General features: G+C 43.1%; 1 protein-coding gene across 1 annotated transcript in view; it reads right to left on the minus strand.

Moving 5' to 3' along the window:
• The window catches only part of abcf3 (ATP-binding cassette, sub-family F (GCN20), member 3), a 72197-nt gene extending 60929 nt beyond the window's left edge, over window positions 1-11268 (minus strand). Inside the window, exon 1 of the mRNA XM_069897631.1 lies at window positions 10668-11268. Coding sequence (XP_069753732.1) covers window positions 10668-10740 — 73 coding nt within the window. The 5' untranslated portion in view covers window positions 10741-11268. The remainder of the gene's footprint in view (window positions 1-10667) is intronic.
• Window positions 11269-12526: the final 1258 nt, after the last annotated feature.

A 12526-nucleotide genomic window follows, 5' to 3' on the forward strand; every position in this document is an offset into this window, starting at 1 on the left:
CCATACATAACAAGTCCATATAAATTAAATATATACATTTGGATTGGTAGCATATCCTATAGTAATAATAATAATAATACATGGACTGATATTCTAATCTAAGCATATAGTAAATAGCAAAAAAAAATGAAAAGGGAAAAAGAAAGGAGAAAAAGGGTTGATTATAAAGTCTAACCTCATCCAGCAACCAAGGTTCAAATTGGTATTCAAGCAGACTTGAAATCAAGCAACAGCCTCCAGAGATCTGACAAAACATGCCCATTGACTACATCCCTGAACCTTGATCATTCCAATTATGAAAGTAAGCTAATAAATGGACCATAAGTCTTATCAAAAGAGGTCGTAATCTTAACATTATGTCTGATTTTTTTCCCCCAAACTTAGAAAGGACATAATATCCAGTAACCATTGTCTACGGGTGGATGGAAAGACCTCTTTCCATTTAAGCAATATTCCTTTTCAAGCCAGTAATGTTAAAAAATGCTAAGACCTGTTTTTGGTTAAATATTAAATATATGTTTACACCATTGGAGAACCCCGACATTGCAATAAATGGGCATGGTTCTAGATCAATCCCAAAAATGACCGAAAATGTTCTGAAAATAGCTGTCCAAAATTCTGCTAAATTGGGACAAAACCAAAATATATGAATCAAAGAGACTTGAAATCTTTTACATTTGTCACACAATGAGTTGATATCTGGGTAGATTCAAGCAAGCTTAACTTTAGATAAATGTACTCTGTGTACCACTTTAAATTGAATCAAACTGTGCCTCACACATTGAGATGAATCATGGTTAAGAGCCAAAACTGAAATCCAATCTTCTTCTGAAATAGATATATTGAGATCATTCTCCGATTCAGTTTTGATCCTAATTAAAGAGACTGTTTTTAAATTCAATATTTTATAATAAGGTGAATATTATACCTTTATGTATAAATTATAATTCAAAATGTTCATCTATGAAATTTGGATCCAGAAGATATGGAAATATTGAAAGTTTAGAACAAATAAAATGTCTAATTTGATCATATCTAAAAAAAGTGTTTATTTGGCAGATTAAATGTAATTGTGCAGTTGGTTTTCGTGCAGTTGGATAATCATGTTGAGGAACTTTGGGGGACATCCGATGCGCTCTAGTATTTGCCAAAGCCCTTTCCTGCTCACGGTGTCGAAGGCTTTGGTGAGGTCAACAAAGGTGATGTAGAGTCCTTTGTTTTGTTCTCTGCACTTTTCTTGGAGCTGTCTGAGGGCAAAGACCATGTCAGTGGTTCCTCTGTTTGCGCGAAAGCCGCACTGTGATTCTGGGAGAATATTCTCGGCGACACTAGGTATTATTCTATTTAGTAGAATCCTAGCGAAGATTTTGCCTGCAATGGAGAGCAACGTGATTCCCCTGTAGTTTGAGCAGTCTGATTTCTCGCCTTTGTTTTTGTACAGGGTGATGATGGTGGCATCACGAAGATCCTGAGGCAGTTTACCTTGGTCCCAACAAAGCTTGAAAAACTCATGCAGTTTGGCATGCAGAGTTTTGCCGCCAGCCTTCCAGACTTCTGGGGGGATTCCATCCATACCTGCTGCTTTGCCACTTTTCAGTTGTTCGATTGCCTTATATGTCTCATCCAGGGTGGGAACCTCATCCAGCTCTAGCCTTAGGGGCTGTTGAGGGAGCTGGAGCAGGGCGGAATCTTGGACTGAGCGGTTGGTACTGAAAAGAGATTGGAAGTGTATCCAACTGCACGAAAACCAACAAGGTCGGGTCAGATACAGCAATGAGCTCTCTGAACCCTTCTCCATTAACAATGGCGTGAAGCAAGGCTGTGTTCTCGCACCAACCCTCTTTTCAATCTTCTTCAGCATGATGCTGAACCAAGCCATGAAAGACCCCAACAATGAAGACGCTGTTTACATCCGGTACCGCACGGATGGCAGTCTCTTCAATCTGAGGCGCCTGCAAGCTCACACCAAGACACAAGAGAAACTTGTCCGTGAACTACTCTTTGCAGATGATGCCGCTTTAGTTGCCCATTCAGAGCCAGATCTTCAGCGCTTGACGTCCTGCTTTGCGGAAACTGCCAAAATGTTTGGCCAGGAAGTCAGCCTGAAGAAAACTGAGGTCCTCCATCAGCCAGCTCCCCACCATGACTACCAGCCCCCCCACATCTCCATCGGGCACACAAAACTCAAAACGGTCAACCAGTTTACCTATCTCGGCTGCACCATTTCATCAGATGCAAGGATCGACAATGAGATAGACAACAGACTCGCCAAGGCAAATAGCGCCTTTGGAAGACTACACAAAAGAGTCTGGAAAAACAACCAACTGAAAAACCTCACAAAGATAAGCGTATACAGAGCCGTTGTCATACCCACACTCCTGTTCGGCTCCGAATCATGGGTCCTCTACCGGCACCACCTACGGCTCCTAGAACGCTTCCACCAGCGTTGTCTCCGCTCCATCCTCAACATCCATTGGAGCGCTCACACCCCTAACGTCGAGGTACTCGAGATGGCAGAGGTCGACAGCATCGAGTCCACGCTGCTGAAGATCCAGCTGCGCTGGATGGGTCACATCTCCAGAATGGAGGACCATCGCCTTCCCAAGATCGTATTATATGGCGAGCTCTCCACTGGCCACCGTGACAGAGGTGCACCAAAGAAAAGGTACAAGGACTGCCTAAAGAAATCTCTTGGTGCCTGCCACATTGACCACCGCCAGTGGGCTGATAACGCCTCAAACCGTGCATCTTGGCGCCTCACAGTTTGGCGGGCAGCAGCCTCCTTTGAAGAAGACCGCAGAGCCCACCTCACTGACAAAAGGCAAAGGAGGAAAAACCCAACACCCAACCCCAACCAACCAATTTTCCCTTGCAACCGCTGCAATCGTGTCTGCCTGTCCCGCATCGGACTGGTCAGCCACAAACGAGCCTGCAGCTGACGTGGACTTTTTACCCCCTCCATAAATCTTCGTCCGCGAAGCCAAGCCAAAGAAAGAAAAATGTAATTGTCAATTGTAAAGATGCAAAATTTTGTTGGATAAAAAAATTGTTAAAAGTTTTAATTCCTAGACAATTCCATTCTTCATAGTTTGCATCTAAAATGTCGAATTGGAATAAATGATTGAGTAGAATAGGACTAGTAAATATAAATCAAAATGTCGAATTGGAATAAATGATTGAGTAGAATAGGACTAGTAAATATAAATCAAAATGTCGAATTGGAATAAATGATTGAGTAGGATAGGACTAGTAAATATAAATTTCATAATTCCAAAAAATTTCCTAAATTGACTCCAAATCTTCAATCTAAATCTCATTATTAAATTCTTTGTTAGTTTGGAATAGAGAGAGGTAAAGGTGAACCCAATACTGCCTGTAAGGAAGCCTTCTTAAGGGATTTCAATTGTTTCCATCCAATTGGGGCAGTCATCTCTATTATCAAACTCTAAGAACAATAACATATTCCTTATGTTCATTACTCAATAATAAAATCTAAAATTAGGTAACGACGGTCCTCCATCACTTCTTATCTTCTGAAGATAACTTTTATTATTCTTGGTTTCTTTCCTTTCCATATATATGACATAATAGATGATTCCAATGTGTCAAAGAAAGACTTAGAAATAAAAATTGGTGTTGAATGAAATAAATATAAAAATTTTGGTAAAATATTCATTTTAATCAAATTAATATGGCCTATCACAGTTATAGAAAGTGGTGACCATTGTAAGGTAAAACATCATGAGATGGGAATGTGTAGGGAGTTACCCTGTACAGGGCAGTAACAAGAAGGGGAGGTGTCCTTGTACTCCTGTTAGGTAAAACATCATGAGATGGGACCGGAGAAGGAGTCACCCAGTACTAAGGAGTAACAGAATGCATCCTTGTACTTACAAGATAAGAGAGACATTGATGGATTGAGAGGCAGGAAGCTAGCAGGGAAAGGATAGCAACAGTTTTAGTCATTGGACAAGTAATGATATGATGATGTTCTAAGCATGTATCCAAGGGTATAAAAAATCACCATTTTGCTGATAACGGCAGAATGCATTCTCCGACTAACTTTGTTAGTCGCAAGTGTTACAATCCGGTAATAAAGAACAAAGAACCCTGATTTCGACTCAGTCTGGTGTTTGTCTCACTCATTCATGAACAATGCAGACCTAACACCATTCAAAGTATTGTTTTAGACTGATTAAATAAAGCTACAAACTTTTATTTAAAGAGGTTTTTTAAATTCTTGGTTATAATACCTAGATACTTAAATTGATCTTTCACTATTTTAAAAGGATAATTAGAATATCAAGCAAGTAGCCTTTTAGTGGTAGTAATTCACTCCTTTGCAGATTAAGTTTATATCCTGCTAACTTACTAAAGCATGTAAGTAACGACAATACCTCTGGAGTGGACACAAAAAAGGTCATCTGCATATAACCTATGTTCAATTGGTCCTCTAAACAAGCCTCTAAAATTTTCACTTGCTCACATTGCAACAGCTAGCAGCTCAACTATTAAATCAAAAAGCAGAGGGCTTAGGGGGTAATTCTATTTTCTGATCTTCTGTAGCATCTTTCTGAAATTCCTTTTCTAACTCATCGATCTGTTTCTCTAATTCAAGACTCTGATTTAATCGATTCTTTTTTATTTTAGAAGTATAACTAATTATTTGTCCTCTCAAATAGGCTTTCATAGCATCTCATAATATAAACTTACTTTGAACAGAATTAGAATTTTCTTCCAAAAAAATTAATTTGTTTTTTTCAAAAAATCAATAAATTCCATATTTTTAACATTGTATTAAATCTCCAACGATAAGCTATTTGAATTTTCTCAGAAGTCTCATATGTAAAATTTAACAGAGAATGATCTGAAATCACCCTACTTTTATATTCCGCTTGTTGTACTTTCCCTTGTAAATGTGCCGATACTAAAAAGAAGTCAATCCTTGAAAACGATTCATGTCTAGATGAATAAAAGGAGAAATCTTTCTCTGTTGGATTAAGACATCTCCAAATATCTACTAAATTAAGATCTTTCATCAATGCTTGGACCTGAATTGCCATCTTGGATTTTTTAAACTTTCTTCAGAGATTTATCTAATAAAGGTTCCAAAACACAATTAAAATCACCACCAACTAAAATATTATCATTAGCCTGACCCAAACATAAAAATGCATCCGAAATAAATACCTCATCATCTGCATTTGGGGGATAAATATTAAGTAAAGTTCAAAATTCACTAAAAATCTTACAATTCAATTTAAGAATACATCCTGCCTTTTCCTCCATTGATTGTAGTTCAAAAGATAAATTTTTAGGTATCAAAATTGCTACACCTTTAGCTCTAGAATTAAATGAAGAAGAATATACATGCCCAACCCAGTCCCTTTTTAATTTCACGCTTTCCTTCACATTCAAATGTGTTTCTTGTAAAAAGGCAATATCAATTTTCATTTTCTTAATATACGCCAAGACTCACTTATGCTTAATCGGACTATTTAATCCTCGAACATTAAAAGTAGCAAACCTCAACTTTGATATATCTGCTATTATTACTAAATACTAATAATATCTTTATATAAAACCTCAAATCAATGTGTATAGGCCCTCCAATAAAAAAAATCACAAATTAAAAACTAAAATAAATAAAGAAAAAAAAAGAAAATCCCCCCCCCCAAAAAAAAACTACCAAAAGGTAGTAATCCCCTAAACAAAAATTGGGTGTGGGTCACCCACCAGTGGCTGGTGACTAGTAATGAACTTAGTGCAAATCTCTCCCTCCCCAGCCAAACAGTCAGTAACATCAAAATATCATAACAAAATTAAAAATAGAATAAGAAAATTCTTCGTTTCATCCAAAAGATTCCAATCTCGAAGATCCCATTTCAGAAGGAGGTAGACTCTTTCCATTCCCGTTTTTCCCATTTATTCCGTTTCCAGAACAACCAGATTTTTCTTTAGGAGATAATGGTGGTCTACGTCTTTGTCCTCTTATATCTGGCAATGAGTCAGCAAAAATCATTGCTTCATGATCAGTTTCAAAAAACCGAAATTGATTGTCTCCATAAAACACCTTCAACACTGCAGGGGAAAGTAGACTTATAACCTTTACGCCACAAAACTTCTTTAACTGGATTGAATCGACGTCAACGTTGAATGACCTCTTGACTCAGATCAGGATAAAAAAAGACTCTGCTATCCTGAATCAATAATGGGGTTTGTCGTTGTCTCGCATTTTGTACTGCAAGTCGAAGTATTGCTTCTCTGTCCAAATAACTCAAACATCGAATTATTACCGGTCTCGGTAGTTGACCAGCTGAGGGTGTTCTTCTTAAAGCTCTATGGGCTCTTTCCAGTGCCAATCCACCAGAGAAAAATTCTTGCCCTAATATTTGCGGAATCCAGTCTTTAAAGAAACGAAGAGGATCTTGTCCTTCTATACCTTCTGGCAAACCAACAATTTTCACATTATTCCTTCTGCTTTGACTCTCCAAATAATCTATTTTTCTTTCTTGCTCCTTCTCATGTTCTCCTAGTTCTATGACTGATTTTTCCACCTTCAACACTTTTTCTGTGTTAGAAGTCACTTGTTGTTTACAATCCAAAAAAGCAGTCTGAAATTTTTTAAATTCTTCATAAGATGCATCCACACGTGTCTTAACCATATTTAATTCTGAACTTATATCAGCATTCATATGAACCATTTCATTCATTTGAGATGTCAACAAAGGTTTTATAACAGCTTGAATAACTACATTTAATTGCATACACTGTGAATTGGTAAATCTCAGCTCTGCTCTCCCTGACATAGTGGCAGAACAAGGTAACTGCAGCTCCTGCTGCAACTCAACAGAAGGCATTTTAAAAGTTTTACTGTGGGTCTGGACTCCCTGCGATGGCACCCTGACTTCCTCAGGGGGTCGCCGCTGGTCTCCCCCCACATCTCGTTGTTTTTTCATCAATTCACGATGAAAAACAATTTCTTCAGATTGAAATGATACCTGATGCATTTCCAACAATGGAGTCGTCTTCCTGCGTGCTCCCTCTGTTGAAATCGAAAGGCTTTCCAAATCGGGGTCCACTTCTTGGGAACATGCACCTTCTTCCGGAGAACGGGTAATTCCAGCGCCATCCTTCAATTGGTGAGTAATAGATTTTTTTTTCAGCCCCCACAGGCGATCTTTGGAGTTTAGACAATGAAGAGATTGAGCCTGGGGCAGTATCAAGTCGTCTAGGCCCCAAATCTTCAGCACTTTGAAAATGTAACTTCTTATGAACTTGAGGTTTAGTCTTTTTACCATTAGTGGCCATAATAATTCCTTAATACTTTAAACTAAAATTTAAAAAATTAAAATTGAAAACAAAGAGTTAAAAAATTGATATTTAAAAGTCTGGCCAGAGAGGTCAAGATTGCACGTCTAGACTCTACGCCATTCTTGCCACACCCCCGGCAAGAGCATTTACGAGAGAGATGCCATGAATGGATCGAAACATCTCTATTGGTCAACAAGTTGCTCCTCCCCTAGCTTTCCAGAACTACAAGTCTCCAATCAAGCCTTCTGCACTTGGCAGGGCATACCCAGCTGCCTGAACCCAAATCCCTGGAATTTCCTCCTTAAGCCTCTCCCTCCAAGATCAAATTTTTCAGCAAGCTTACAATCATGGAAACAGAGGGTACAGAAACAGGACCTCTTGGCACACCTCATCCAATCCATTTACCCACAGTATACCTGTGCATGTTCTTTCTATCTTTTCCACTGAAGTTCCTGACCAAATTCCTTTTTAACATTATAATAGTTATGGCATCCCTTCTACTTAAACCACCACCCTTAACTGAAAAACAACCCTCAGATATTCTTTAAATTTCTACCCCCTCTCTCTAAACAGTGCCCTCCAGACTCCCTCAGTTCACACCTCAGGCTATATACTCAATATTTCAAAACTCTGCTCATCACTACAGCACTCCATTCCAAGCAATCATCTGGTGAATCTATTCTACACTTTATCCATTACAATATCCTTTAGTGTGGTAATGGGAATTGAATGCAATACTCCAAGTGCACTAACTAATCTCTAATGTTATACATGGCTGCAGCATACAATTCAACTCGATGATGGCCATCATGTAAAATTACTTCATGACCCTATCCACCAGAGCTGACTCCAGTCCATGATATGGTTAAGATTCAAATTATTTGGTAGAAGAATTTGGGAAGGGCAATAAAATGTATTAACACCACTAGATATAGCAGCAGAAGTAGGCCATGTAGTCCATTGATCTGCCCCATCATGATCTGATCCATTTTCCCACTCAGCCCCTTGCCTTTTCCCCACAACCTTTAATACCCTGACTATTCAGATACATATCAATCTTTACCTTAAAAACACCCAATGACCTGGCCTCTATAGCTGCCCATGGTAGCAAATTCCTGGGTCCACCACTCCCTGGCTAAAGAAATTCTTCCGCATCTCTATTTTAAATGGGCATCCTTCTATCCTGACGTTGTGCCCTCTTGTCTTCAACTCCTCCATCATGAGAAACAACTTTGCTACATTTACTCTGTCTAGGTATTTCAACATTCAAAATGCTTATATGAGGGTTCCCCCCCCCCTACCCATTCTTCTGAACTCCAAGGAGTACAGTCCAAGAGCTGTCAAATATTCCTCATATGCTAATCCCTTCATTCCAGGAATCATTCTTGTAAATCTTCTCTGAAACCAGCACATCCTTTCTTAAATAAGGAGCCCATACTCCTGTGACGTGTACTCCTAAATGAGGTCTCACCAGTACCTGATTAAAGACTCAACATCACATCCCTGCTTTTGTATCCTTATTCCTTTAGATATAAATATCAACACTGCATTCACTTTCTTCACCACTAACTCCACCTTCTTCACCATCCTGCACAAGGACCCCCAAGACCCTTTGCACCTCTGAATTTTGAATTTTCTCCCCATCTAAATAATAGTCTGTCCTTTTACTCCTTCTACCAAAGTACCTGACTGTACACTTCCCAACATTGTTTTTCATTTGCCCATACTCCTATCTAATGCAGCAAATGGAAATTAAAAATCTACATTATCAAAATTTAGTCATTAGAATTCTTGCAGGAAACACCGTTGGAACTACGTGTCCCGGGGATTCCTGGCATCAGCCAACAGAGTTATGAAGGAATGAGAAATTCCACTTTATACTTAATGGAGGTTATCATTGGGGAAAATGGGATTAAATTAGAAATTTAAATCCCATATGAATATTTTACTGAAAAACTACTCAATAGCCAACATTACAGCATCAAACACGTGATAATTCTAGGTAAAAGTGAAGGTAAAGTAAAACAAAAGTCTGTAGACACCTCGGTTGAAGTAAAAACACAATGCTGGAGAAACTCAGCAGGTCAAACAACGTACTGTACTTTATGTAGCAAAGATACAAAACTAATGTGTTGGGCTTAAACATTTCATCAAGGTATGGACAAAATATGGTCCATACCAGAGCTGACTCCAGTCCATGAATATTTTCTTCACCACTAACTCCACCTTCTTCACGTCCAATTACGTGTCTTTATCTTTGCTATATAAAGTACGCTGCTTGTCCAGTTTTTGCAGTATTTTTACCACTGAAGGCAAATAATATCAGAAGTAGTTAAGATGTTGTAATGCGCATTTGGATATTTGTATAGGTCAAGGTCAGATGTTGTAGATTTATGAAGAGTAGTTGCGGATCTCAGGCATCCAAAGTGGTTTACTGAGCAAAACAATTGGACATGACAAGGTGCTGAATTTGAAAATGACCAGAATACAACACTCTCATCACCAGCTAGCCAACAGCCTAACATAGCACCCACTCAATCGCTCAACCCTCCACCAGTGCCACAAACGACAGTTGAATTGGGCTGGAATCACTGTAAGCAAGTTTAGGTCCCAGCAGCTTTCTCCCCAGCCAGTGGAGGGGAGAGGGGGAGGAAACCAGAGGGGCAGCTCCCACCTGACAACTCCCTCAGCCCCAGCACCAGTAGGTTTCCTCTACAGCGGAGAGGCCGGGAAATCGCTGCCAAGCACCTCGGCTCGGTCGCCGCTCTGTCCCAGTGGCACCCTGTTTCAATTGCCCACCCCCTTCCCTTGCTGACACGTCTGTCCACGGTCTCGTGCACTGCCAGACTGAGACCACCCGCAAATTGGAGAGACCACAGCTCATCTTCCATCTGGGCACCACCCCCCCCCCCCCCCAACCAGATGGCATCAACATTGACTTCTCCAGTATGGTTAATCACCCCTCCCCTCACTTCTTCCCCCAACTCCGTCTCCTTTCACAGAGACAAGATCAATTCTCCCCATCGCCAATTACCACCTTGTGCCGGTCTGAACGTCTCCCCCCCAGCCAACACTGCCTCTATTCTGAGGGTTCTCCTTCCTGGAGGAAGAGGAAGGGGAAGAAGGGGAGGGGGAAGAGGAAGGGGAAGAGGAAGAGGAAGGGAAAGGGGGAGGGCCCGGGCCCGGAACGGCGCTGGTATCCCGTCACCTCCCACGGATGCTGCGAGGCCGGCCGGCTTCCTCCAGCATTTACCCTGGCTCTTGAGCAGGCGGGCGGGCCGGCCGCGTCCGCGTCGCGGCTGCCCCAGCTCGGCCAGAGCCCAGGCCACAGCCGGCCCGCCGCGGCGCCTCACCTGTCACATATTGGAAGAGCTCCGAGTCGATGTCGGGGAACTCGTGCCGGATGATTTCCACATAGGTCGCCATGTTCCTCCGCGTCCAGCCCCGGCCAGCCGGCCCTGCCGCCACGGCGCGTGCGCGAAGCTGCCGCCCTCGCGCGGCTCCCCGGGACTTGTAGTTCTAACGGCGGTAAGGGGGCTGGACGATCGGCAGCAATTCCCTACACTTCCCAGGGTGCGCAGCGGCCCGGCTTCCGGACCACACAGGAGTTGGCGGGAGGCGGGTCACGTCCATGATTGACGGTGATGGCTACCAATCGGAAAAGCGGTTCTGGTGCCAGTCTTCTGACAGTGCGGGGATTGGCCAGCCGTTCAACAATCCGACCGAAGGATAGGATGGCCGGTATATAGGACGGCCCGCAGGTTCCACCTGAACATGACCAGAATGCAACACGCGTATCACCAGCAGTACCCTTTGTATAAGACGACCCGACTCTGGCACTTCCCGCTGACCAGTGCATGCTGTTAAAAGCTCATCACAATATTTTAATACCACACTATCACTTTTCAATTTTTTTAGGATGCTTTAAAATAAACGACTGTCGGCTCCTGTAACAAGCTTGTCCAGCAGAGGTGGATTACCCATTAGGCTGAATAGGCTGAAGGCGAGGGGACCGGAAGGTCAGGGGGAGGTCAATCCATTATTTGATTGATGCCCGACCAGCCAATGAAGCGCTGGCCTCCGTGCAGAGAGCATGACGTAGAGCCAATGAAAGTGGACATTGGGTGTGTGGGGCGGTAACATCGAGAGTCTTGGTCGCCGTGGAGACAGTTCGGGCCCCGAGCAAAGTGGCTCCCTCGGTGCTCTCAGAATTGGGCCGCAGCCACATCCCGGACTGGCTGGGGAGGGTGGAGGAGGAGGAGGAGGAGGAGGAGGGAGGGGAGGGTGGAGGAGGAGGAGGAGGGAGGGGAGGGTGGAGGAGGGAGGGAGGAGGAGGGAGGGGAGGGTGGAGGAGGGAGGGAGGAGTAGGGAGAGGAGGGAGGGAGGAGGAGGAGGAAGGGTGGAGGAGGAGGAGGGAGGGGAGGGAGGGAGGAGGAGGAGGGAGGGGAGGGAGGGAGGAGGAGGAGGGAGGGGAGGGAGGGAGGGAGGGAGGAGGAGGTGGGGGAGGAGTAGGGAGGGTGGAGAAGGAGGGAGGGAAGGTGGAGGAGGAGGAAGGGAGGGTGTAGGAGGAGGAGGGCCCTCGGGATCCAGGTAACTCCCCTGCTGTAAAATGGCTGGCACTCATCGGCCCACTTGGAGGCTACGGATCAGAGCGCAGGGGTGGTGTGAAACCACGGGGGAGAGGGGGTGGGAGCCGTTGTATCAGAATCCTCCTCCATACTATATTGGAGGAAGGAAGGAGGAGGAGGAGGAAGGGAGGGAGGAAGAGAGGAGGAGGAGGGAGGGTGGAAACAAGGTCAGGAAGGGCCTGAACTAAAGCTTAACCTCGGGCCCAGGTGGGAGTTAATCGGCTTCTGCTCTAGAGCTGTCTGCAGTCGAATGACTCAAATTTGACTGAAACTTGAATGAATATGCAACACGTGTCACCGACTTCATCAGACCGACTTGGACGAGAGTGTGCCTATGCACACATGCAGGTGTTTCCCAACCAGAAGGCTGGGGTGAATCCAAGGATTTGCAACCTGCTGAGGGCAAGATCAAGGACGTTTAAGGCCAGGGATCCAGATCTTTACAGAAGTCCAAGTACGACGTGCAAGGTGGCAATTTCAGAGGAAGTTAGCGACTGAGACAGTTACATGCCAACTATGGCAGAGAGTGCAGGTCATTGCAGCCTACAGAGTGAGGGCAAACACCATAAATGGCTGTGATGTTT

This window comes from Narcine bancroftii, chromosome 9 (assembly GCF_036971445.1).
Source record: "Narcine bancroftii isolate sNarBan1 chromosome 9, sNarBan1.hap1, whole genome shotgun sequence".
In the NCBI taxonomy this organism is placed as follows: Eukaryota; Metazoa; Chordata; class Chondrichthyes; order Torpediniformes; family Narcinidae; genus Narcine; species Narcine bancroftii.